Source organism: Odocoileus virginianus, chromosome 33 (genome assembly GCF_023699985.2).
Source record: "Odocoileus virginianus isolate 20LAN1187 ecotype Illinois chromosome 33, Ovbor_1.2, whole genome shotgun sequence".
Classification (NCBI taxonomy): Eukaryota; Metazoa; Chordata; class Mammalia; order Artiodactyla; family Cervidae; genus Odocoileus; species Odocoileus virginianus.
This window is the reverse complement of record NC_069706.1, coordinates 26384342-26407550: the sequence shown is the minus strand read 5'-3', so window position 1 is coordinate 26407550 and position 23209 is coordinate 26384342. Positions and strand designations below refer to the sequence as shown.

At 54.1% G+C, this 23209-nt stretch overlaps 2 protein-coding genes across 5 annotated transcripts; one reads left to right on the top strand and one right to left on the bottom strand.

The window, feature by feature from the left end:
* Positions 1 to 326: 326 nt before the first annotated feature.
* On the top strand, positions 327 to 15900 carry RUSF1 (RUS family member 1). Of its 4 annotated transcripts, XR_011485520.1 has the most exons (14): positions 327 to 769; positions 984 to 1098; positions 5003 to 5048; positions 6629 to 6661; positions 6743 to 6848; positions 9136 to 9279; positions 11548 to 11618; positions 11698 to 11882; positions 11964 to 12021; positions 12899 to 12969; positions 13651 to 13794; positions 13904 to 13981; positions 14478 to 14647; positions 15215 to 15900. XR_011485520.1 is itself a non-coding variant. In XM_070461242.1 (13 exons), the coding sequence occupies exons 1-13, from the start codon at positions 488 to 490 to the stop codon at positions 14573 to 14575; spliced, it is 1431 nt and encodes a 476-aa protein (XP_070317343.1). In that variant the 5' UTR covers positions 328 to 487; the 3' UTR covers positions 14576 to 15900. The 4 variants fall into 4 exon arrangements, 3 of the variants coding, with proteins under 3 accessions (XP_070317343.1, XP_070317344.1, XP_020749396.2); XM_070461242.1 differs by having other exon boundaries at positions 328 to 769; positions 14478 to 15900; XM_020893737.2 differs by having other exon boundaries at positions 416 to 769; positions 9178 to 9279; positions 14478 to 15900.
* Positions 14642 to 22403, bottom strand: SLC5A2 (solute carrier family 5 member 2). Its single transcript, XM_070461244.1, has 13 exons — positions 21325 to 22403; positions 20703 to 20774; positions 20522 to 20626; positions 19324 to 19488; positions 18923 to 19028; positions 18113 to 18193; positions 17732 to 17961; positions 17274 to 17409; positions 16929 to 17036; positions 16651 to 16801; positions 16370 to 16538; positions 16077 to 16292; positions 14642 to 15320 (listed from the first exon to the last, which is right to left on the bottom strand). The coding sequence occupies exons 1-13, from the start codon at positions 21457 to 21459 to the stop codon at positions 14877 to 14879; spliced, it is 2118 nt and encodes a 705-aa protein (XP_070317345.1). The 5' UTR covers positions 21460 to 22403; the 3' UTR covers positions 14642 to 14876.
* Between the last annotated feature and the right edge of the window lie 806 nt (positions 22404 to 23209).

Below are 23209 nucleotides of genomic sequence, written 5' to 3'. Positions count from 1 at the left end.
ATTCATAATGAATAATATGAATAATTATGAATATTCTATCGTTCAGACGCCTACTATGTGTTGGGCACTAGGAATAGGAGTAAAATATAGTCTCTGACCTCACAGCAGAGAAGGCGCCTGAGGCCCAGAGGGGACACTGACTTGCCCAAGGCCACACAGCTAAAAATTCTGTGACTGCACTGGGTAGCAACGCAATTCCCTAGGGACGCCCTCTTCCCTTGTCCCCATAACCGGAAATCGCAGGTCACAGCAAAGCCAGTACCTCCAGGGTCTGGCGAGTCAAAGGGCTCCCGCGGCCCCAGACAAGATGCTATAAAGAACTAGGGCGAGAAACGACCAGCCCCGGGAGGTCGATACAGGGCTGGGAGGCCAGAAGCAGGAGGCCCTTTGGCGGAGGAAGATTGTCCCTCTGCAGCCGCCGTAGTGGAGCCGGAAGTGTCTTGTGGCCACGTTTCTCTTCTTGCAGGACTGAAGGGAGGGTTTCAGGATGGCTGATGTCTTGTGCTCCGAGCAGTTCGGCTCTGGGGCGGCCCGGGGCTGCCGCGCTGCCCCCGACGGGAGCCTGCAGTGGGAGGCCTGGGGGCGCAGCTGGTGGGGATTTTCCGGGGCCTTCACAGCGAAACCCGGAGGTCGAGATGGGGGCGGAGGGGTGGCTCCCGGGACTGCCACCCCACCTCTCTCCCGGCTGTTGGCCGTGTTCCTGCCTCAGGGCTTCCCCGATAGCGTCAGCCCGGACTACCTGCCCTACCAGCTGTGGGATTCCGTGCAGGTCAGCCTGGCCGACTGGGGAAGGGAGAGACACGTAGTCGGGGCAGGGGAGACAGAGCGCCACCCGTCCCTTCCCACTTACAGACTGGACACTGAGACCCAGAGACGAGCTGTGACACGTCCCAGGCCACACACCCCGGTGATGTGCCTGATGATAGATCTCAGCCCTCCATGCACCTGCGTTTACTCCTCACCCCACTTCTTTTCTTCTCCAGGCCTTTGCTTCCAGCCTCTCGGGCTCCCTGGCCACCCACGCAGTCTTGCTGGGCATAGGGGTAGGGGACGCAAAAGCCTCTGTTTCAGCTGCCACGGCCACCTGGCTCGTGAAAGGTGAGCTGGGCCCCTGAAGTCTCACCCCTCGCTCCTCTCAGCCCTGCCATCGTCTCTGTCCTCTTTTTCCTTCGACGGGGAAGCCCAACCCCTCCTTTTCCCTTCTCCCAGTGTTTTGACATCTAACTGAGCTGTGATGAGTATGTTTATGCATTCCTGTCTGATTAAACCCAGGAGCCAAGTCTCCCCGGTTCCTCGAAGAGTGCCTTGTACCGTTAAAAAGCAAAATTCAACTGAGTAAAACATTTGTGTTGTCTTTATTGACAACTGGTGAATAACAGGGCAAGAATACCCTTATCACGCCCACCAGCCTTGCAGCTGCACTTTGTTCCCCATACATGCTGTTCAGTGTCCCTTGATCATCTGGAGCCCAGATCCCTAAGCAAAACGTGCCCCTTCCCTTTACTCCTCATCTATGGAGGACTGCCTACGAGTTCAATAATTGAATAAAACTGCCAATTGCCTGGGGTGTGGGAAAGTAGTTAATTCTAGACAAAAACAATTTTGTAATAGGTCCTGAGTGGCAGAGAGGAAGTTTGGGGAAGAATGAAAGGTGTTTTGGATCCTCTGGGAAAGTAGATGATCTATAAATAATAACAGTAGTAACCATCTGTTGAATATATACTGCTTTTTGAAAAACCATTAGGGGGGCCGGGGAGTGCGCAGAGATACAGTTTGGTACCATGCCCTGTAGAGAGTGAAGCAGAAAAGAAAGGGGGAACTGTTTTCCATCAGGAGGGCCCTGTGGTTGCCTCTTGCATTCTTTGTCTTTCACTCTTGTTCCCAGTGGGGATTTAAATCAGACCCAAAGCTCATTGCTCCTACTGTCTGCCTGGCCACAGCTCTGGTGAGCCTCCCTGGATCTTTTGAAGAATCTGGAGGCTCCTGCTTGTACCCTTAGCATTAACCAAACTGTCCAAATGTGAGTCACCTCTGGAAAGAAGCTCTTTCTCTGAGAGTACATGTCAGTGGAAAAGTGGTGGTGATCTGTGGCTCTTGTTTGAGTTGTCTCTTCTTTTAATAATATTAAAAATAGTTCCTGCACAGTACTTATTATGTACCAGTCTTTGTTTTTTCTTTTTAAATTTTGGCTGTGCTGACTCTTCATTGAGCATGAAGGCTTTCTCTAGTTGCAGAGCACAGGCTCCAGAGCTTGAGGGCTCAGCAGTTGCAGCTCACGGGCTTAGGTATGTGGGATACCAGTTCCCTGACCAGGAATCAAATTTGTGTCGCCTGCATTTGAAGGCAGAATCCTAACTGCTGGACCACCAGGGATGTCTCAGTATAGCAGTCTTTAAATGTATTGATTCAGTGTTCACAATAGCTCTGAGATGGGTGTTGTCATTGTGTCCAATTTGTAGATGGGGAAACTGAGACGGAGAACAGTAACTTGCCCAGGGTCATAGCCAGTAAGTGGTGGGGCTTGGATTTGAACCCAGGAGTTTTAGTTGTATGGTACATTTTCGTACCTCCACACTGTTTAATTTGGATCTTTTCTATTGCACTCCTGTTGCTTAAGTGTTTGGAATGCAGTGGGAGCTGGGGTCAGTAGTTTCGTGTCATTTCTAAGCACTCTAGTCTAATCACCAACATATTTATATATGTCTTCAGCTCAGGCAGGTTATTAAGAAAAAAATTACCATTTTAAGACGAAAAAATATCCACTTACTATAAAGCCTGTTGTTGACATTAAAAGAAGCCCCATTCATTAGAAAGGATGTTACATACTTGTTTCTATCAAACATGAGAAATTTGCATGCAGAGCTTTACATAAAAAACTCCCTTGGAATTTTTTGATGCGGTCATTTTTAGTTACAGGTCTCTTTATGGAACATGGTGTTAACTGTCATAACTAGTGATATTAATACTATAAGCAGCCAGTATTTTGACAGCCTGCTGTGTGCCAGGCATTTTGTACACTGACATACAATATATAGCTTAATCTCTGCAACAGCCATACTGGGTAGATGCTCTTATGAATTCCTTTTCCAGAGGGGAAGCTTAGTCACAGAGAGGTTTAGCAGTTTGCCTGTGGTCACAGGGCCAAGATTTGGACCCACACACTGACTGACTCCTGTGTCCTACATTTTTTTAAAATTTATTTTTTAATTGAAGGATAATTGTTTTATGGAATTTTGTTGTCTTCTGTTGAACATCAACATGAATCAGCCATAGGTATACATATGTCCCCTCCTACTTTTTTTTCTTAGCAACTGTTTAAAAAAAAATTTTTTTTTTAATTTTTAATTTTTGGCTGTGCTGGGCCTTTGCTGCTGTGCAGACTTTTCTCTAGTTTCGGCAAATGGGGGCTACTCTCTACTTCCGTTGCACGAACTTCTCTTGTTGCAGAACATGGACTCTAGACACACAGGCTCAGTAATGGGATCTTTCCAGACCAGGGATCAAACCTATGTCTCCTGCATTGGGAGGTGGTTTCTTTGCCACCGAGCCACCAGGGAAGCCCCTGTGTCCCACTCTTAACCGCCACACTCTTTTGCCAATTAGAGTTTTCAGAGGGAGCCAAGTACAATTCGTGGACAGCTGATCCCTTACTAGGATTCAGAAGTTTGTAGATCCAGCAGCTCAGCCAATTGTAAGTGAGGCAAAAAGGACCAGGTAGGAATTAAGTTTCCTAGAGTGGTGTACAGTGTAGACTTTCAAAGGCAGTAGGGAGGATGTGTGTCATTATTGTATCCTAGTGCCAGCCTCCACATCTGACAAGGGCTTTGCAGATGGCCTCCAGTAGAATAGTCCCCTTGTCACATATGTATGTCCTTCACCATGGTTGCTGTCTCTTTTGAGCCTGGAGCCATGACTTTCTGAATCACTGTGGTCCGCTACACCCTGCCACACACACACACCTCCCAGCCAGACCCTCATTACCTGTCACACAGTGGACAGCCAGTAAGCACTTGCGTAAATGAAAGTCTAGTAGATTCCAGAAATTTCTCTGACTCACCCCAGCCTGAGGAAGCCTCTCCTTCTGCCCTATACTCCCAGCTCTCTTGTCCCCAACCTGCAGTTCAAATCCTTTTCATTTATTTATGTTCTAATGACCGTCTGTGAACCCACTTTCCAGCCTAATAGCTAGAATATCAACAATAACCTCTGAATTTTCCACAGAGGGTTTCCTGCTTTTATTAAAAGAAGTTTTACCATATTGATGTATATACCTCGACACTATGGTGTTTAGTTTCAGTTGTCTTCAAGCTTTATGAAGAGCATTTGTAGTTCAGTCACTAAGTCGTGTCCGACTCTTTGTGATCCCGTAGACTGCAGCGTGCCAGGCCTCCCTGTCCTTCACCATCTCCCAGAGTTTGCTCAGACTCATGCCCATTGAGTCAGTGATGCCATCCAACCATCTCATCCTCTGTTGCCCCCTTCTCCTCCTGCCTTCAGTCTTTCCCAGCATCAGGGTCTTTTCTTTTATGAAAGCATCAGGGATTTTTTTCTTTTATGAACAGCATATTGTGCTGTATGTAGTCTTCATGGTTGACTTTTTCATATAGGATGATGATACTAGGTCATCCATGCTGATGTGAGTAGTTGTGGTCCATTGGATTTTCATAGCTGTCTAATATGCCCCTGAGTAAATGAGCCAGAATTCATTTATACATTCTCTTGTTGGTGAGCATTCGGTGTCCCAGTTTTTTGCTGTTATAAACAGTGCTGCAAAGATTCCTTCTGGTCCATGTCTCTTGGTGTGTGTGGGTACCTAGTTATCTGGGGTACGTACTGAGGGACTACTAAGTCTAGGCACTTCTGACCCCATCGTGCAGCTAGAACGTACTCAACTGGACTAAGCTCCCAAAGGCAGTGACCCAAGATGGAAAGCCATTTTGGTGCCAGGCCCCACAGCATCCAAGGCTCTTGCTTGTTCCTTACCAATGCCTCTTTCCCCCAGATTCAACTGGCATGCTGGGCCGCATCGTCTTTGCCTGGTGGATGGGGTGAGTTTTTCTTCCTGATCCACAGAGTCATGTCTGTCTGATCCCTGGCTGTGTTTTCAGCTCCCCCTCTTTCCTACCCATCTCCAAGGGAGGGGAAATTTAGCAAGTACATCAGAGCTAAGGAGTCTTTAATGAGTACCCAGTACAGATGACTTCCTGGGCTCACCAAGCAGTGAAGCCATAGAGCCACTGCCAGGATGAGGTCTGCCTTTGAGAGCACTGATTGGCCCCTCTGATGCCCATCATGGGAAAAAACAGAGGGAGCCAGGATGCTCTGAGTATCCTTTGCTGGCTTGTTAAAAGAGATGCCTGGGTGGGACAGTGCTCAGCTCAAAAGGAATGACCCTCCTGCAGTGTGGTGGCTTAGACATGTGGTTGAATTGTGGAGAGTGGGCTTGGGGAGGTCATTGGAATCCCTGTCCCACATGGGATACATGTCACCATCTATTCAGAAGGGATTGAGGGCGTTGTGCTGCCTGCTTCCTCTTCTGGTCAGTACTGGAGCACCTCGGGAATGATCTAATATCTGCCGTCAATCGTGGTTGTGAGGTGCAGTGAGCTAGTGTATACAAAGTGCTTAGCACGTAATAAGTGCTCAGTAAACGCCAGCTGTGATTACCAACCCAAACTGGGCCTCACCAGCTCTCTGTGTATCCTCTCTAATCCTTCTAACAACTATGTAGAGTAGGATCGAATGGGTACCTCGTCCAGATGTAAAATAGGCCAGGCTCACAGAGCTTGTAACTGGTGAGATGGGATTTGAACCTAAAGCCTTTGCTTTTTCTGAGGCATCGGAGCCCCCGTGTTCTAGTCCTGCCTTTGTTGTGTATTAGTTCCCTCAGGAGTTCCCCATATGCACCCCATGCCCCACCCAGGAATGCTCTCTTTCTGTCTAGAAGATTTCACATTCAGGGTTAGTGTTAATGCTGCAAAGTCTGAGCTCGCCTGAGGGCTATAGTGTCTCCTGCCACTGGGATCTTGGAGAAGGGGGTCTCTGGGGGTTTGTACAAGGGTCCAGTAGTCACTCCACCTGCAGAGGAGGGAACCATCCATGGTGACGCGAAATAGAGATGTCCTAGGCTGGGTGTCAGAGCCTGGCTCTCTCTCTTGGCAGTTCCATCCCCATCCTCCATGCGATCTGAGGGAAGTTGTACCCCTCTCCAGGCTGGTTGTCTGTAACATGCAGGGTAGCATTTACGCTAAATGTAGTGCTTACAGAATATGCGGGCTTCTTGCTGGGTACCCTCTGAAGCAGGAGGAAGAGAGGAGGGCAGATGGCAGAGGAACCCAGGGATGGCCTCTCTCCCAGGAGGGTCAGGGGATGGGGAGCAGCCACGGGACAATCAGTTTTTTCCTTTGGTGCCTCATGGGTCATGTGAGTGACCACTGAAGGTCCTCCCTGCTGATGGCAGCATTTCAGGCAGCAGTGACAGGGTGTGGGGACAGAAGTCTGGCTAGGGTGTGGGTTCTTCTTCTGAGCCCTTTTGGACCTTCCCAAGTCCTGAGGATGGCCCGCACTGCCCACAGGATGTGTTTTCCCCTTAAATCCAAATTGTTGACCAATATCTTCTCCTCCACAGGAGCAAAATGGACTGTAATGCCAAGCAGTGGAGGTGAGAAGGGGCTGGAACCGAGGAGAGGGGAGTCTTCTACCATGAAAGTCTCTGACCTCTGACCCCTTATCCCTTCTCCAGGCTTTTTGCTGACATCCTCAACGACATTGCCATGTTCCTCGAGATAATGGCTCCCATCTTGCCTTTCTGTTTCACCATAACCGTCTGCATCAGCAACCTGGCCAAGGTACCCATCTTGGGGCACCCCCATACCCAAGATTCCAGCCCTGGTGATGCTTTGTGGGACTCACTTGGAGCCCCGAGGGCAGCCCAGCCTGGGCCCTGTGTTCAAGGCACTTCTAGAAAAGTGAAAAAGTTCAGATGTCTCTTCTCAGACCCAGCGGTGTATTCTGATCCTCCTCTCCAGCCAGATGCCCTCTCGAGTCTGAGATGGTCTAAGGTGGTGTCTGGAGCCGGGGGATGGGTGAGAGGGTGAGAGACCTCTGAGCAAGAGATAGAAGGGGAGATCCATTGTCAACATAGTGGGACCAGCCCTCTGGCCACCTTTCATTCTTTCCATAAAATATTTAGAGTGCCTGCTGCATGTTTGGCATAGAATACAGGCCCTCCCATCTTTGAAAGAAAGCTACACGTAATTAAATGCTTATTGAATGATAGCTATAGGTATTTCAGATGAGAAGTACGGGACTGCAGGAAGGGTCAGCAGGGACTCTGGCCTGCTCAGGGGATGCAGGAAGGTCTTGCCTGAGAGTGGGCCCTGAAGAATGAGTGTGAGCTGCAGGGTGGGCTTTGTGGGCAGAAAGAGCATTGCAGGTCATGGTCCAGTGGCAAGATGGAGTGCAGACCAGACAGCGGGGCTAGAGGGGCAAGTGGGGTGAATCTGGGCTCCTCCTCTCTGCCAGGCTGCTCATCCTGGTGGTTCCTTCAGGTTGGCCTCATCCAAAGACAGAACCTGAGGCCCAGGGTTAAGTACCTGGCGCAGAGTAGAGTCAGGAAGACGCGTAATTGATCTCCCTGGCAATTCAGTGGTTAAGATTCCACGCTTCCACCACAGGAGGCTTGGTGTTCGATCCCTGGTTAGGGAAGTTCTACATGCCTTGTGGTGTGGCAAAAAAAAAAAAAAAAAGACCTAAAACCTATCGCAAAGGCCCAACCATCCCTTCAAAATCTTATATGTTATTCCATGCGGTACAACTGACATTTAGGAGCCAACAGCTCTTTATGGTGGAGGCCGCTGAGCTCCCTGACCCAGAACTGAATGCTGTGGGCATCCCTCCCCCTTGAGGGCAGGAAACCCCAGAGGAAAGAAAGATTGTGACCTCTGCCAAAATGCTGCATTGAGCTCTGCTCTGAGGGCCTCAGTCTCTTCATCTGTCAAATAAGGGACTCCAACATGGCTGTGAACTCCCCCTCCCTGCTTCCCACTCCTCTCCAGAGTTCTAGTCTCCAGTGACCAGCACCTCGATCCCCCAGATGCAACAACCAGAAGCCTGGCTGTCATCCATGCCTTCTCCTCCTCCCCCTGTCGCCTATCACCCTCACCTAAGCCTCCATTCAAGACTGTATTTTCCCCTCTTAAATCTCTCTAGTCCTTTAATGACTGCATCCCCATGTCACCTGGTGGGTCCTTGTTGCTTAAAAAAAAGGTCATTCCGAGGTCATCTCCCTGAATCTATTCTGACCCCACTTCAGTCCTCAGAGCAACCCCATAGTCCTTATTAGAGTGGAAATCAAATCAGGTCACTGCCCTGCCTGTTGCTGTTGGTATAAAGACCTTAATGAGGTGTTTGCAGTTCGTGTGATCAGGTCCCCACCCATCACTGCAGCCTCCTTTCACACCGCATTCCTCTTAACTTTGAACAGATGCTGATCATGTCATCACTGGTTTATTTGTTTACAATCTGATGATTTCTAAGTTTCAGGAGGGCAGCAGTTGTATCTGAAGTCTACCAGAGCACCGAAATGTGTATCTGACATCTGAGAGATGTGATAAATGAGTGAAAGCCTTCAGTGGCCCTAATCAATGAGCTCTCCCATCTCAGAGGGAGAGCCCTAGGAGGTCAGGGCCACTGGTGTGGGTTTTGAACTGGCCTGGAAGGCTTGGCTAGGCCTCGACTGGGGCAGGAAGAGAAAGGAATTAGTTCCAGGCAGGGAGAATGTAAGCGCCAAGTTGTAAGCCAGACTGGGCCTGGGAGCTCCACCAGGGGAAGAGGCAGCTAGAGCAGACGTTGAAGGCTGGGGAAGTTCTGGGTTAAGAATGGCCTTCGTGTCTTCACCTTGGGGGAAGAAAGCGAGTTTCTTGGAGCTGGGTCCACAGGGTGGCATGGCCGGCACACCTTTAGTTTTCTCCTGGAACAAGACAGGGGAGGTGGGCCTAGTGGAAATGTGGGGTGAGAATGGGAGGCCAAGGACAGCGTTCAGGCTTTCAGTGTGGGGTGGCCTGAGGCCTACTTTTTCCAAACTGGTTTGAGCCATTTGTTTGCTCACCCCCAGAAACGCTCATGTCGTTGCAGCTCACAGCCCCTCTGACACTTACTGTCCCTTTCCCCACCCAGTGCCTCGTGGGTGTGGCTGGCGGGGCCACTCGGGCCGCACTGACCATGCATCAGGCCCGGAGAAACAACATGGCCGATGTGTCAGCCAAGGACGGCAGCCAGGTGAACAGCCGGGATTGGAGGGAAGGTGCGGGGCGCACGGGGAATACGGGGGAGGGGCACAGTGTGGGAACGTGAAGTGAGCCGGCTGAGGGCTTCTGGGGGGAGCGCTGGGAGACAGGCGGGAGGAAGTGCCGGTGAGTCTGTGGACGGATCATCAGGCGTGAGGGCTCGGACTCTGTGGCCAGAAGTCCAGGCTGGTCATCTCAGGCCCTGCCCGCTGCCCCTGTGGCCAGGAGTGAGCCCCTGCCCTGGACCTTGTCCTCTTTAAGCAGAGCCTCTCCCTGTGAGGTGCGTGTTCTGACCAGGTGAGGCCCCACGTGTTAAAGCTCCTGGCAGGTTAGAAAGTGAGGTGGCTGAAGTCACTGGCCAGAGGCCTCCCCTTGGCAGTTAAGCAGGCCCTTCCCGCCCAGCCCCTCGCCTGACCAGAGGAGCCTGGAGTTGGGGTGGGAACATTCCTAGGGCCAAACCCTTAAGGAATGGGAACCCTCTGTACCCCCCGTGCTAAGTGCTTCTGTGAATTGTTTAACTCACACTAAGCCTCTAAGATAGATACTATTATTATCTCCATTTTACAGATGTGGAAAGTGAGGCCCAGGGAGGTCACAAGTGTGACACAGTTTTCTTTGACACTGAAGCAATTTAGAAACATTGATTCTCGGGACTCGCCTGGTGGTCCAGTGGTTAAGACTCCGCACCAGTACAGGGGGTGTGGGTTCGATCCCTGGTCAGGGAACTCAGCTCCCACATGCTGGGGTGGGGGTCAGGGGCACGTGGTAGAGTCGGGGGCATGGCCAAAAAACAAAAAAAACCTCTTTTCTCTCCAGTCCTACTTTCTGGCCTTTTCTTATAGGATTCTGTGAAATAGAACTTCATTTTAAAAAAATTAAAAAAAAATTAAAACTCTTTTTCAGTAATATTAATACAAGTTCTTTTTTTTTTTTTTTTTGGCCATGCTGCATGTGGGATCTTAGTTCCCTGACCAGGAATTGAACCTGTGCCCCCTACATTGGGAGCAGAGTCTTAACCACTGGACCACCAAGGAAGTCCCAACACAATTTAATATTTTTTAAGCATTAACCATGTGCCTAGTATTTCATTTGTCTGAATTCATGAAATCCTTACAGTGGATTCATGCAGGGTGTCATTGTCGCCACTCTACAGCTGAGGCAAAAAAGACACGGAAAGGTTGTTTCTCCCTGGGTCCCCCGGGCTTGTCCCTTCTCTCAAGAAATGGTTGGACGAGTTCTTCCCCATTGTCTCTTCCAAGGTTGTTAGGGAGTAAGTACACCAGGCCCTGCTCTTTAGGATCTCCCAGCCCCATGCTTGCTGTCTCACCTGCTCTTTCTAACCTCCAGGCCCATTTTCCAGGGCCCCAGGGCTTCCTCAGTTCACAGAGGCGGTAAGGCCACTGGGGCACCCAAGACCGGTGCTCAGCGCGGGACCAGGCCCCTGCTTTCTGAAGCTGTTGCTTTGCTGCCACTCCATGTGGCTGCTGGAGATGACTGTTCCCACCCCGGGGAGGGCCCTCTGTTCCTGAGCTCCCAAGGCCCCTGACCCCCAGTTTACACTCACAGCTCAGCCCTCTGCACCAGGACCACCTATCCCAGGGACCCCCATAGTCAGGAACCCCAGTCCAGACTTCTCCTCCCTCCTGATGAGTTGGGGGTCATGGCCATGGGTCTTTTCCCCTAAGGTAGGCTCAGTCAGGCCATCTTGGGCCATCAGTGGGGTCTGATAACATTGATTCTCCAGGTAAGTTGGAATTTTGTGCATTTCTTCCTAGGTGGTTCGTTGACCCCTTTGCAGAAGTGTCTGCCTGTTATTGCATACCAAGGGGCTGGGGGGATCGGCCTCTTTTTTTTGTTGGCCACACCATGAGGCATGTAGATTCTTAGTTCCCTGACCATGGCCCCTGCAGTGTTAAGTGTGGGGTCCTAACCACTGGACCGCCAGGGAAGTCCCAGATTGGCCTTTTTAAACCACCAAATAAAGTTGTTCTACTCTGTGGACACTTACTTGCCTGAGTGTAGGGCTACACAAGTGATGCTTGCAAAACAAAGAAATGTTCCACAGGCATTGCAGCTAGCTGGGCAGAGAAGCAGATGTATCTTACATGATTGCTCACTCATCAAAAACATTAAAAATTTCTTAGGCACCCATATCAGTGTAGGGAGCGTCTGGGGTTAGGGAGGACTGTGGTGAAAGGCACTCAGGGATGTCTGGCCTGGAGGGGAGCCTCTAGCTCCCAACCCCTCTGCCATTTTCCAGGAGACGCTGGTAAACCTGGCAGGGCTCCTGGTCAGCCTCTTGATGCTGCCCCTGGTGTCTGATAGCCCCAGGTAAGCCGGGATCCAAGGCAGGGAGGAGGCGCCCAGCTGGGCCTCTGCTCCCACGGACCAGCTCACCCTCTCGCCCCAGCTTAAGCCTTGGCTGTTTCTTCTTCCTCACTGCCCTCCACATCTACGCCAACTACCGAGCCATCCGGGCCCTTGTCATAGAGACCTTGAATGAACAGCGGCTCTGGCTGGTCCTGAGGCACTTCCTCCAGCAGGGAGAGGTACTTGGCCCCACATCAGCCAATCGGATGGAGCCACTGTGGACAGGTGACCCAACCCCTTGGGCTCAAGTCTTATGTCTCCTAGCTCCTTCCTCTGCCCGGGCATCCTGACTCCAGCTTCCCACAGGTTTCTGGTCATCTGTGTCTCTATCCTTGGGGGCCCCCCTACACTGCGTGATGTCCAGGTGAGTGGCCCAACATCTCCCACCCATCACTGCTATCACCCTCCCCCCACTATGTGCTCCTTGTTCTTTAATAAGTTATTTGTTTATTTATTTTTGGGTTTTTTGGTCGTTGCTGCAAGGGCTTTTCCCTAGTTGCAGAGAGCAGGGGCTACTCTCTAGTCGCAGTGCAGGGGCTCCTCTTGTTGCAGAGCACGGACTCTAAGACCCGAGGGCATCAGTAGTTGCATCACTTGGGCTCAGCAGTTGCAGCTCCCAGAGCACAGGCTCAATAGCTATGGCGCACAGGCTTAGCGGCCCCGTGGCATGTGGGATCTTCCTGGATCAGGGATCGAACCCATGTCTCCTGCATTGGCAGGTGGATTCTTTACCACAGGGAAGCCCGCGCTCCTTGTTCTGATTGTCGCTGGCCTCCCCTGACCAAGCCCTACCTCTCTGGTTCTTCATTTCCATGGGGGGTGGGGGGCATGTCACTGTGGGTACTTGAGGGCAGGTGGTGTACACCATGATTATGTGGGATCTTAGATCCCTGACCAGGGATTGAACCTATGCTGCTTGTAGTAGGAGCACTAGAGAAATCCCAGACTGGCCTTTCTGAACCACCAAATAAAGTACTTCTGCTCTGTGGATGTTTACTTGCCTGAGTGTAGGGCTACTCAAGTGACTTGTAAGACAAAGAAGACATGTTTGTTGATGTGTTTGTTGGATGCAGGAAGAAAGGAAGGGTTGATGGGGGGGAGGGTAACAGCTGAGGAGCGGATGGGAAAGAGGTGCAAGACAGCTTGGGTTAACGACTAGGTGGCTGTGCAGTGAATGCATGGTCACGCCTGCCTTGTCTTCTCCCCGCCCCCGACCGACTGCACACTCTTGTTTCCTTCAGTGTCTCTGAGCTGCAGCAGCTGCTTGAGGGGCACCGAGAACCCTACCTCCTTCGCTGGGACCAGTCACGAAGTAAGTGTGCCGTGTTCTCCCAGCTTCAGACTCACCCTCCTGGGCTCAGCCTCTCATTCCTCCAGCCCCAGGGCCCCAAGCTCTGGCACACGCTGGACAGTTTGGAGTCTGCCTGCTGTCCTCAGGGGAGCTTGAAGCTGAGATCGAATCCATTCAGATTATATAGCTGCATGCCCCTGTAAAGTTCCCTTGACCACTCTGTTAAGTGGAGCTAATAATACCTGCCTTATTATCTTCAGGGTTTTTGTGAGGATCAAAGAAGGTGATTATGTAAAAGCACTTTTACATTGTAGCACACACAAATGAGATTGTGGCCTCTGGTTCTCCCTGAGGAACCACTTTTGTCTCCTGTTCAGGTCACCTCTTGAGCAAACAGGCACTAAAGTTTAATGGTCTGCTGGTCATGTGTTAAAAGATGCTTATTCTCACTAGCTATTAAAGACATGCAAAATAAGCCCACCTCAGAGAGCTGCTTTGAAGTTGTATCTTGGAAATTGGGCATTTTAGCTTGGCCAGAGCATTGGGGAGCGACAGATGAAGTTGGAAAGGAAAGGGTGGGAGCTGGCCTTTCATGCCAGGCCAAGGCCTTTGGGCCAGATAGGGATGAAGTAGGCTGGTAGGCCTGAGAGAGTTTCAGAGTTGGCCCTTCCCTGGTACCAGTCTGTCCCTGGGTCTCTCCAGACCAGGTACAGGTTGTCCTGAGTCAGATGGCAGGACCTGAGGCCATTCTAAAGGCTGCCACTCACGGGCTGGTGCTTGGAGCCCTGCGGGGAGATGGACCCCTCCCAGGAGAGCTGGAGGAACTGAGGAACCGAGTATGGGCAGGTAAATGCCTTGCTGTCTAGGCTGCTGCTGACCAAAGCAGGGTGGAGAGGGGAAGGAGCCTGTTCGGCTTGGGACACCTGGGAGCTTCTGGTTCTTCACCCCTGTCCAGGTCCTGAGAAAGAGAGCTGGATTGTTGTCAGGGAGACACACCAAGTGCTGGACAAGCTCTTCCCAAAGTTCTTGAAAGGTAACATCCTTCTGCTCCATGGCTCCTGGACCTTCTCCCCAGAGGCCCTGCCTAGCTCCATCCCTACCCCTCTGTCTGGGAGGTGGAAGACCTGGATTTCTCTCTGTGATCTCAAGTCTGGGTCTCGGTTTCCCTGTCTGCAGGATGGGGAGGTTAGGATGGCCTGTGAGGCACTCAGTGTTGACAGACTGTGGAAGCCCAGTTGGCACTGGAGAAGAGGAGTGGGGTGGGGGCTTCGGGGGGAGGGGGAAGGCTCACAAATTACTGATGATGAGCTTTCATTTAGGCCCTACTCCATTCTAGCCCTTTTCCCTGTGCTGCTTAATGAATTCATATGGCAACCAGATGAGGTTTTAGCCTCATTTTACACCAGAGATCACCCCACAGAGGCAAGGGGAGCCTGAGCAGTACACCCAGCCTGTGCTGCACCTTACCCCTCTCCCCAAGGTTAGCCTAGGGTCTCCCCCACAGCACCACCCCTCTGCCCTCTCCCCAGGTCTACAGGATGCGGGCTGGAGCACTGAGAAGCACCAGCTAGAGGTGGATGAGTGGAGGGCCACGTGGCTTCTGTGCCCAGAAAAGAAGGTCTTGTGAGCAGCTCCACCGGAGGCCCAGGTCTCAGACAGGGTCCTGGAACAAGGACACTCTGGCTGCAGCAGGACCTAGGCAAGGCAGCTTTATTTGTTCTTAGGGGAACCACAGTGGCCAACTGGCCAAGGCCTCATAGGATGTGGCTACTAGTCAAATGGACTGGGCCCCAGGCAGAAACAAGGCAGACAGTAGGGATCCCGGGGCCTCCCTGCTACTCTCTGGCCCCAGGCCCTTCTCACCGCTGCGGGCTCCCCACCCCGACTCATTTCAAGGCTGTGGCTCAGGGTGTCCGACACAGTGGGCCTCAGGCATAAAAGCCCCAGAGGAACGTGGCCACGGCCATCATGAGCAGGGCGTTGAGGTTGACGATGCGGGCCCAGTGTGGGTCCTCACTGATGTCCTCCAGCCTCCTGGCTGCGGCATCTGTCTCCTCCTGGGTAGGGCGTGGGGGGCTGCCCGCCCCACCCCTGCTCACACCACAGAACCAGAGCAGGCATTGCCGCAAGAGGCCTGGCCTTGGGGGTGGGGGCGCTGGGAGAAATTGAGGCCTGACAGTGAGTCTGAGGACACTCGGCTCCCCCAGCTCCCCGGCCCCAAGTCCTGGGGGCAGTTCCTTACCCTCCATCTCCACTGCGTGCTCAGGGTGCCCGTTCTGCACGGGGGCTGTGGTCGGACCTTCTAGCTCCTCAGCATCCAGGTCCTCCCTCTCCTCCTTGCTGTGCCGGAGACTGAAAACCAGGCGGTGGAGCTGGGGCAGGGGGGAGCACAGGCCGAGTGGGAGTGCTGCCCCCCCACCCCGCCCCAGAGCAGGAGGTCTCCCGTCCACACCAGCACTTCCTCATGTCTCTTTGTCCAGCCTGCACAGCAGCCCAAGACCACCTTCCATGGCTGCCCTCAGGCTAAACCCGAGCTCCTCAACTGAGTGTTTAAAAACTCTTCGCCCTGCTCTGCCCTCGGCTTCATCACCCCCATGTCCCCCGTCTACACTCACAATTCAATTCTAGTGCTTTAGTCTTCCAGTCCTGCCAACGCGGCATTCCTCCCTGTGGGTGTTTGCTACCAGGGCTTCCTCTTGCTGCCTTTGCCCCTTCTGCCCCTGTGGAGTCCTGCCCCTCCTGGGCCCTAGCTCTTGTGTCCTGCCCCCCAGTCAGCTCTGTCCTGGGGCACCCACCTTCCGCAGCACAAGACCAAGCCCTCTGGGGACTTTCAGGATAGTACCAGGTCCCTCCCGGCCACCACTCAGGCCAAGACTCTGGGGGGCTTTCACCTCCCCCATGATCTTCAGGCCACCTCCAAACCACCGCAAATAAATGTGATTTAAATCAAAACATTGTGGTTGCTTTGCAAGTGAAGCTTCAAACTGGACTTCTTGGTCTGTCCTCACCAAACCCTACAGACGTTCAGGTCCTCCGCACTGGGAGTCGTGGGAAGCAGACTGCAGCCTCGGGGTGGAGAGGGGCCACACCCGCCCACGTTAGTGCCCCCACGGGAGGCCTGCACTTACGTGCTTGCGCGGGATGGGCGGTGTGCACAGCGAGACCACGAGGGTGAGGAGGCCGGAGCAGACGAAGAGCAGGATGGCGAAGTAGAGGTAGTGGACGCGGCAGAGGAGCGCGGGGCACGCGGAGGGGCGCACGCAGCTGCCGGAGCCAAAGGAGAACTCGGGAACCAGGCGTGCCAGACCCATCAGCAGGCCCCCGATCAGTCCCCAGAAGGCGCCCTGCGGGCCCCAAGAGCGCGTCAGCCTCCTCGGGCGTCCAAGTCCGGCCCCAGCGCCCAGTGTGCACACAGGCTCACCTTCTCGTTGACACGGGGCACGAAGAGCGCCAACACGAAGACGGCAGACACCGGCGGCGCCAGGTAGCTGGAGACTGACTGGATATAATCGAAAAGCTGCCCGCCCTGCGCCGCCTGCACCACGGGCAGCCAGGCCACCGACACGGCCACGATGAACACCACCCAGAGCCTGCGGTGGGCGGCCAACGGGAGGTTTCACCCAGGATCCGGTCTCCCCCTGTCCCTACTCTCCCTCCCCCGGGGCCGAGTCGTAGGGCCGGAGATGGAAAACCCAGGCCCACCGTCCTACTAGTAGCAGCTCGCGGTCGCCCGCGCGGGGCCGCAGGCGCGTGTAGATGTCCATGGTGAAGAGTGTGCTGCTGCTGTTGAAGATGGAGGCCAGCGAGGACATGAGCGCCGCCAGCATGACCGCCAGCATGAGTCCGCGCAGACCTGCGGGCGGACTGCAGCCGTGAGCCTGCGGCCGCGAGGGGGCGCCCGGAGGGTGCGGGCCGGGCGAGGGGTGACGCCTCGTACAGGCGCCTGTGGGCATGACGGGCAACCCGGGGACCGCCCTCACCATTGGGCATGAGCTTCACGACGAGCCGCGGGTAGGCGATGTTGGAGCAGCCCACCTCAGTGCCGCACACGCGCTTACACACCTCGGGCACCACGCACGCCACCTCGTCTGCGGGAAGGAGGGCGCCACGGGGCTAGGGCGGGGCCGGGTCTGGAACTTCGGATCGCCGAAGTGGGGACCGGGAATCCCAGTGGAGAAATGGGATCCCCAGGTGGGAGGCGGGACTGGGTGGCCCAAATCTTCGAAACGGGAACGGAAATGGGAGACGGGCACTTGTATCCTCCACTGAGAAAGGGGCTGGATGGGGCTCAGGATTCGGGGTCGGGGCGGGGTTGCAGACCTTACCCGGGTAAAGAACGCGGCTGATCATGCCCGGCATGACCATGAGGAACATGGGCATCAGCTTCAAGTAGCCGCACAGGATGCAGCCCGCCTTGATGTGGGTGAGGTTTTTCCCAGCCAGGCAGCGCTGCACTATGACCTGCGACGAGGTGCTTTCAAACTACCTGCGTCCAGTCCCAGGTAACTCGCCGTCTCTCTGGCCTTACCCCAAGTCGCCTCCTCTAATCCGGGCCCCGCCGCTGGCCCCTCGAGGCGGACAATTCAGTTCCAAGAGCAGACCTCGACCCTTGGAACCGCCTCCATCTGGGTAGGTCTATTTGGCAGGCCTCCCGCCCGCCCCCCACCTCGGACCACGCCTTCCACCTGGGTTCCCAGGTGGGTTCAGGCTCTACCCATCTCAGCTCCGCACCCCCGCAGGTTCTACCCCGGCCTCGCATCCCGCGGCAGCCCCGACCCCTCACCTGGTCGCTGCACCAGTACCAGCTGGACACGATAGTAAGCCCCAGAAGCAGCGCGGGCCATGGCAGGTCCCCCGTCACAGGGTCCCGGAGCAGGTGGTAGGAGTCCGGCCGGGGTCGATAGCAGGAGCTGGAGATGTTGCCCACGGCCGGATCCTCGGATACCGTCAGGGACGTCACTGCCCGCAAGTATTTGTCGAAAAGCCCCGAATACCCGCCCACCTCGTGGAAGGCTGTGAGGGCAAGGCCGTCAGGGGACCCGGCGCCCGCGACAAGGCCCTCCCTCGGACCACCCCGACCCAGACGCGTGATGTCCCTGCTCCCAGGTGGAGAGCTCTGCGACCTGCGACCTCCGCGCCCCTCCCCCATGGGCTGAGCCCATACCGTAACCCATGAGGACGAAGGCCCCCGCGAGAATGACGAAGGTCTGCACCGTGTCCGTGTACATCAGCGCCGCCAGCCCTCCTGCAAGCGGCCTGGGTCAGGGGGCACAGCCCAGACAGGCTGCCTCTAGTACATAGATTGTCTTTGCGCGAATTGGAAAAGGGCTCCCCTTTTCCAATTAATTTTCCTGGAGGGCAAATTTCAAAATGATGGCCCATTCTCCGAGCTCCTGCACTCCGGCATCAGGAGGCAACAGTGGGGCTGAGTTTGGGGCTCCACGGATGCCAGATGCCCCCCGTGTAGGACCTCCACTACAGGCCCTTCTCTAAGTCCAGGCCCTTCTGTGTAACAGAAGGAGGTGATCCTGTAAGGTCCAGTTTTCAGTTCCATCCCATCCCGAGGGGCCGGACCGTACAATAGGCCTTGGCACCAGGCCCCGCCCACTCTGGTCCAGCGTCAGGCCTCAGAACCCACTCCCTTCTCCCCGGACCTGCACTGGGATTGGTGAGCTATCCTGGAGTCTGGCCAAGTCCACTCTCCCCTCTCAGACGTTAATAAAAACTTAAGTCTTCCTTGTTGTCCAGGCCCAAGAGGGGCTCGGAGCTATGAATTTCCGGACCAATCTGCTTTCCAAAGAATTAGATCCTTCTGCTCACATCACACTTAACTTCTCCAGCGCTCTTTACCTTTGGTGAGTCCTCTAAGCCCCGCCCACACGCCACACCCCTAGTACGGGTCTTCCCTAAGCGCCGCCCCCCCCAGTCCACGCCCCTAGCACGGCTCCCTTCCGTAAGACCCCGCCCCCGCCACCTGTCACAGTGTAGATCATGGTGATGCCCAGGAGCGCGATGACGGAGGCATAGATGTTCCAGCCCAGAGCCTGTTGAATGAATACTGCCCCGGAGAACATGTCCACCTTGGGGGAAGGAGCGAGCGCGCAGGTCAGGATCCAGGGGCCAGGGTGGGAACCCAGGTCCACCTCCTGCCCAGAATCACGACCCAACGTGGCCACACCTCAAAAGTGCCCTCATTTTTTGATGCCTCCCACTACGGCTGTAGTCCCAGAAACCGATTCCTTCCAGGCCCTGCCTCCATTAGGGTTGTTACAGCGATTTGGTTCCTTAGTTGTGCTCCCTCGGGGGCTTTCTAGAGACCGCCACTGGGTGGTCCCACCCTTCCAGGGGCCCGTTCCGCCCACCACGCGTGCTTACCGAAATCTTGGTGAAGACGTACAGAAAAAGCGAGAGGACGGACAAGTAGAGGCGGATACGACGGCCGCCGAAGCGCTTGCGCAGGTACTGCGGCATGGTGATGACGCCCGCCGTCAGGTACACCGGCACGAAGAGCCAGCCAAGTAGCAGGACCACGAACAACGCCTGCCGACACAGCGCGACATCGGAGGGTGACTCCCCGCCCCAGATCCTGCTCTGAGCTCGTCCTTACCGTCTACGGGTCTGAAGAACCTTCCTCTCTTGGACAACATGCTACTCCAAGGCAAGGTTGCACCAGGGCCCCAGAGGACACAAATGCAGACGATGACCTTGGGCTCTGGGCTTTCTGGACAAGGTCTTGATACTTCACTGGGCCCTTAACTACAGCCCTTCTTGCCTTCCCAGGCCATGACCCCTGGCCATCTCTCCCAAGATGACCCCTAGACTCCACCTCCTCCCACCTCCAGCACCTGAATCCAAGTACAGACCCTTCCGCCCAACCCCAGCCTCTGCCTCCCCTCTCCTCTCTACCCACCCAAACCTTCTGTCCTTCAAGGCTCAGCTCGAGGCCTCCTCCTCCAGGAAGCCCTGAGCTCAAAGCCCTGATCTCCCGAAGTCTCCAAGGCAAGACTCAGTCCCAGAGCTTCCTCTCCTGCCCTTTTCTGCGAGGGGCTTTCATTTGGCCTAAAGATGCTCATAGGCCACCTCTTCGAAGAGTGTCCGAAGAAGCACTGTACCAACTTTGAGACTGTTCACCCCATTTCAGAGAGGAGTAAATTGAGGCCAATGAGGGTGTGGCTAGTTTAGGCTCACATAGTAATAGCAAATCAGACCACCTGCCATATCACAGTATCGAACACTATTATTTGTGTGATCAGTTTTATTTACAGCCATACTATGATCAACTTTGTTATTAAAACACTGCTTACTAACAGACTCCTTCCTATAAATTCAAGCATCTACCCCCAATGCTGATATGATCAGCTAATACACCTCCTCTGGACCTACCCTTGCCCTGATCCTGGAATCTCCCACCCGTTTCTGCCTCCAAGCTGGCTGCCTAAGCATCACTCGAAGCCCAGCCTCATGACACAGTTGGGAAGTCCCAACTCTGGTCTCACACCTCCACCTGGAGCCTCTCCAGGTGTGACCCTTCCAGGGGGGTGGTGGGGGTTATTGGCCAAAAGGAGGGACTCACATTCCACTCAAATCCAGCCACTGCCAGGCCACTCGCCGCACCAGTCCCTGCCAGGCCCACAAAGTGGCCACTGCCGATGTTGCTGGCGAAGAGAGAGGCCCCGACCTGGGTGGCCAGAGGTGGGGGTGAGCCATGCTGTTTCTCCAGGCCTCCTCCCGCTCCACAGCCCCGCCTCTCTCACCGGCCACCACACCATGTTCCGTCCCGCCAGGAAGTAGCCGCCGACGGTGCCTCTGTTGGTTCTGCACATGGACTGGGGGATGGGAGTGGGGAGAGGCCTGGGTTCGGGGCACATCTTTGGACCTCATTAGCCTCCTCAACACATTCCTCAGCCTTGTTCCAGGCTGAATATTAACCAGCGTGCGGCTCCCCTGATGATTCCCCCACCGGACTCCACCCCCAGCCTCCTCCCAGCACACAAATCCATCCAGGCCCTAATCCAGCATCCAGCTTCCCAAGCCCGAGTGTGGCTAGATGGGGCCTGACTTTCCTGTGGGCCCTGGATATGGGTTTCTGCTCAGCTAGCTGTTATGCAGACAGGGGAACAGAGACCTCATTTAGAATGCTGTCCCGATGAAAAGCCACTGACCCCTTAAAACTAGTCCAGCCCCAAAGTGGGCAGACAAGGCATGAATGAGTGTGGGCTGGGCCACCCTGAAACTATCAAAAGAAGAATTACTTGTCCCACACCGGGTTTCTCTCTCAAAGATCCAGGCATCCTTCCCCTACCACACATAGGGCTCCCTGAGACTCCCCCCCAGGCTCCAGAAGCAGGGCCCTAGCAGCATCTCCCAGCTTCTCACCCACAAGCCGACACCAATGACCAGCAGGAAATAAGCCGCGATGACTAGGATGTCAGCAGGATTGTCAATTAGAGCCTTCTGTTCCCCCAGCACTGGTGCTGAGCCTGCCTCTGTGTGCTGCTCCATGCTGCCCATGATCTGCCTCTCAGGGCACTAGCCCCTGGACTCCCCCCGGGAAGGATTAATGGTTACCCCGGGGGCAGTGAGTCAACAAGTTCTCCCACTCCCCGGCTTTGTTTAGCTGAATCAGGCCTCACAGAGGCTGAAGGCTGTGGTCCTGGGGAGCTGGACACTTTCAAATTCAAGGGTATTCCCCTTCCTGGGCCTTAAGACCCATCTATTCTCCAGAGACTTGGGCTCAAAATGATTTCTTTCATCGGCTAAAAATGCCTATCCTTCAGCTTTGACCTAGGGAACCTGGCTGAGCTAGTCCCCAGTTCAAACTAATCCAGAGGAATCATTTTCTTTCTTTTTTTAAAATTGTTTAAAAATAATTTTATTTATTTTTAGCTGTGCTGGGTCTTCGTTGCTGTGCAGGCTTTTCTCTAGTTGCAGCGAGCGAGGGCTTCTCTTTGTTGCAGGCTTCGCCTTCCGGCGGCTTCTCTTGTTGCAGACCATGGGCTCCAGGGTACCTGAGCTTTGGTAGTTGCGGTGTGTGGGCTCACTAATTGCAGCTCCCAGGCTCTAGAGTGCAGGCTCAGTAATGGTGGCACATAGGCTTAGTTGCTCCATGGCATGTGGGATCTTCCTGGACCAGGGATCGAACCTGTGTCTCCTGCATTGGCAGGCAGATTCTTTACCACTGAGCCTTTTTCTTTCTTTTTGAAATATTTATTTATTTGGTTGTGTCGTGGATCTTCCTTGCGGCATGTAGGATCTTCAGTTACAGCATTCGGGATCTAGTTCCTTGACCAGGGATCAAACCTGAGCCCCGAGTCCTGCCCCACTGGACTGTGAAGAAAGTCCCAAGGAATTGTTTTTGGATTCAGATCTGACAGCGTCACTCCCCTGCTCAGGAAACCTCCAGAGCTCTCCATCACACCCAGGAGGAGGCAGGAGCCTCTCATCCTGAGGTTTAAGGCCTGCCGTGCCCCGACCCCTGCCCACCCTTCCCCTCGCTCCTCCACACCAAACCAAGGATGAGATCACATTTCCTTCCCATGCCCGTGCCTCCCCAGCCCCTGGATTCTCAGAGCCTCCGAACTCTTCTATAAGCTGTGCCTTCTGCCTGGAACGCCCCCTGCCTCCGAAATGGCCAGCTCCTACTCAGCCTTCAGTGCCCAGCCCATGGCATCTCTTCGGGAAAGACTTCTCTGACTTTCCCGACACAGTTCTGAGCACATTGTGTGGGCCTTGCCTGGGTCCAGTTCTGCCTCCCCAATAAACCAGCGACTCCCCCAAGAGCAGGGGATGATTGGATTCATCCCTGGAGTTCCATTGCTCTGCATAGGGCTGGACGTGAGAAGGGAATAGCTTGATAAATAGATACCCGCTCCTCTATCTTTCTAGAAGAACTGACCAGGCTTGGGTGTCTGATTATGGTAGTTGGCTTCATGGTGGAAATGAGAACAGAGAACAATATTTTAGGGGAAGGTGATGAGCTGTTTAAGGAATGCCTTCATTATGGTCCCTTCAAAAACAGACTCTAAGATGGGAATTGGGGTGCAAGAACTGTACTGGGGAGCTAATCACAGTCAGGGCTGTGAAGGAATGAGGAAGAGAGATGAAGAAAGGAGAAAAGCCAATAACGGTGTATTGATGAAAAGGTTACCACTGTGGGACTTCCCCGGTGGTCCAGTGGCCAAGACTCTGAGCTCCCAATGCAGAGGACCTGGGGTTTGCTTCCTGGTCAGGAAACTAGATCCCGCATGCCACAACTAAGACC

Coding starts and splice junctions, on each gene's coding strand:
- RUSF1 (XM_070461242.1), top strand. CDS start 488: ATGGCTGATGTCTTGTGCTCCGAGCAGTTCGGCTCTGGGGCGGCCCGG. Junction 9,280..11,547: donor CAGCCAAGGACGGCAGCCAG/GTGAACAGCCGG, acceptor GCCATTTTCCAG/GAGACGCTGGTAAACCTGGC. Junction 11,619..11,697: donor CTGGTGTCTGATAGCCCCAG/GTAAGCCGGGAT, acceptor CTCTCGCCCCAG/CTTAAGCCTTGGCTGTTTCT.
- SLC5A2 (XM_070461244.1), bottom strand. CDS start 21,459: ATGGGCAGCATGGAGCAGCACACAGAGGCAGGCTCAGCACCAGTGCTG. Junction 17,410..17,731: donor GGTACTGGTGCAGCGACCAG/GTGAGGGGTCGG, acceptor ACCTCGTCGCAG/GTCATAGTGCAGCGCTGCCT. Junction 16,802..16,928: donor CGTGAAGCTCATGCCCAATG/GTGAGGGCGGTC, acceptor GTCCGCCCGCAG/GTCTGCGCGGACTCATGCTG.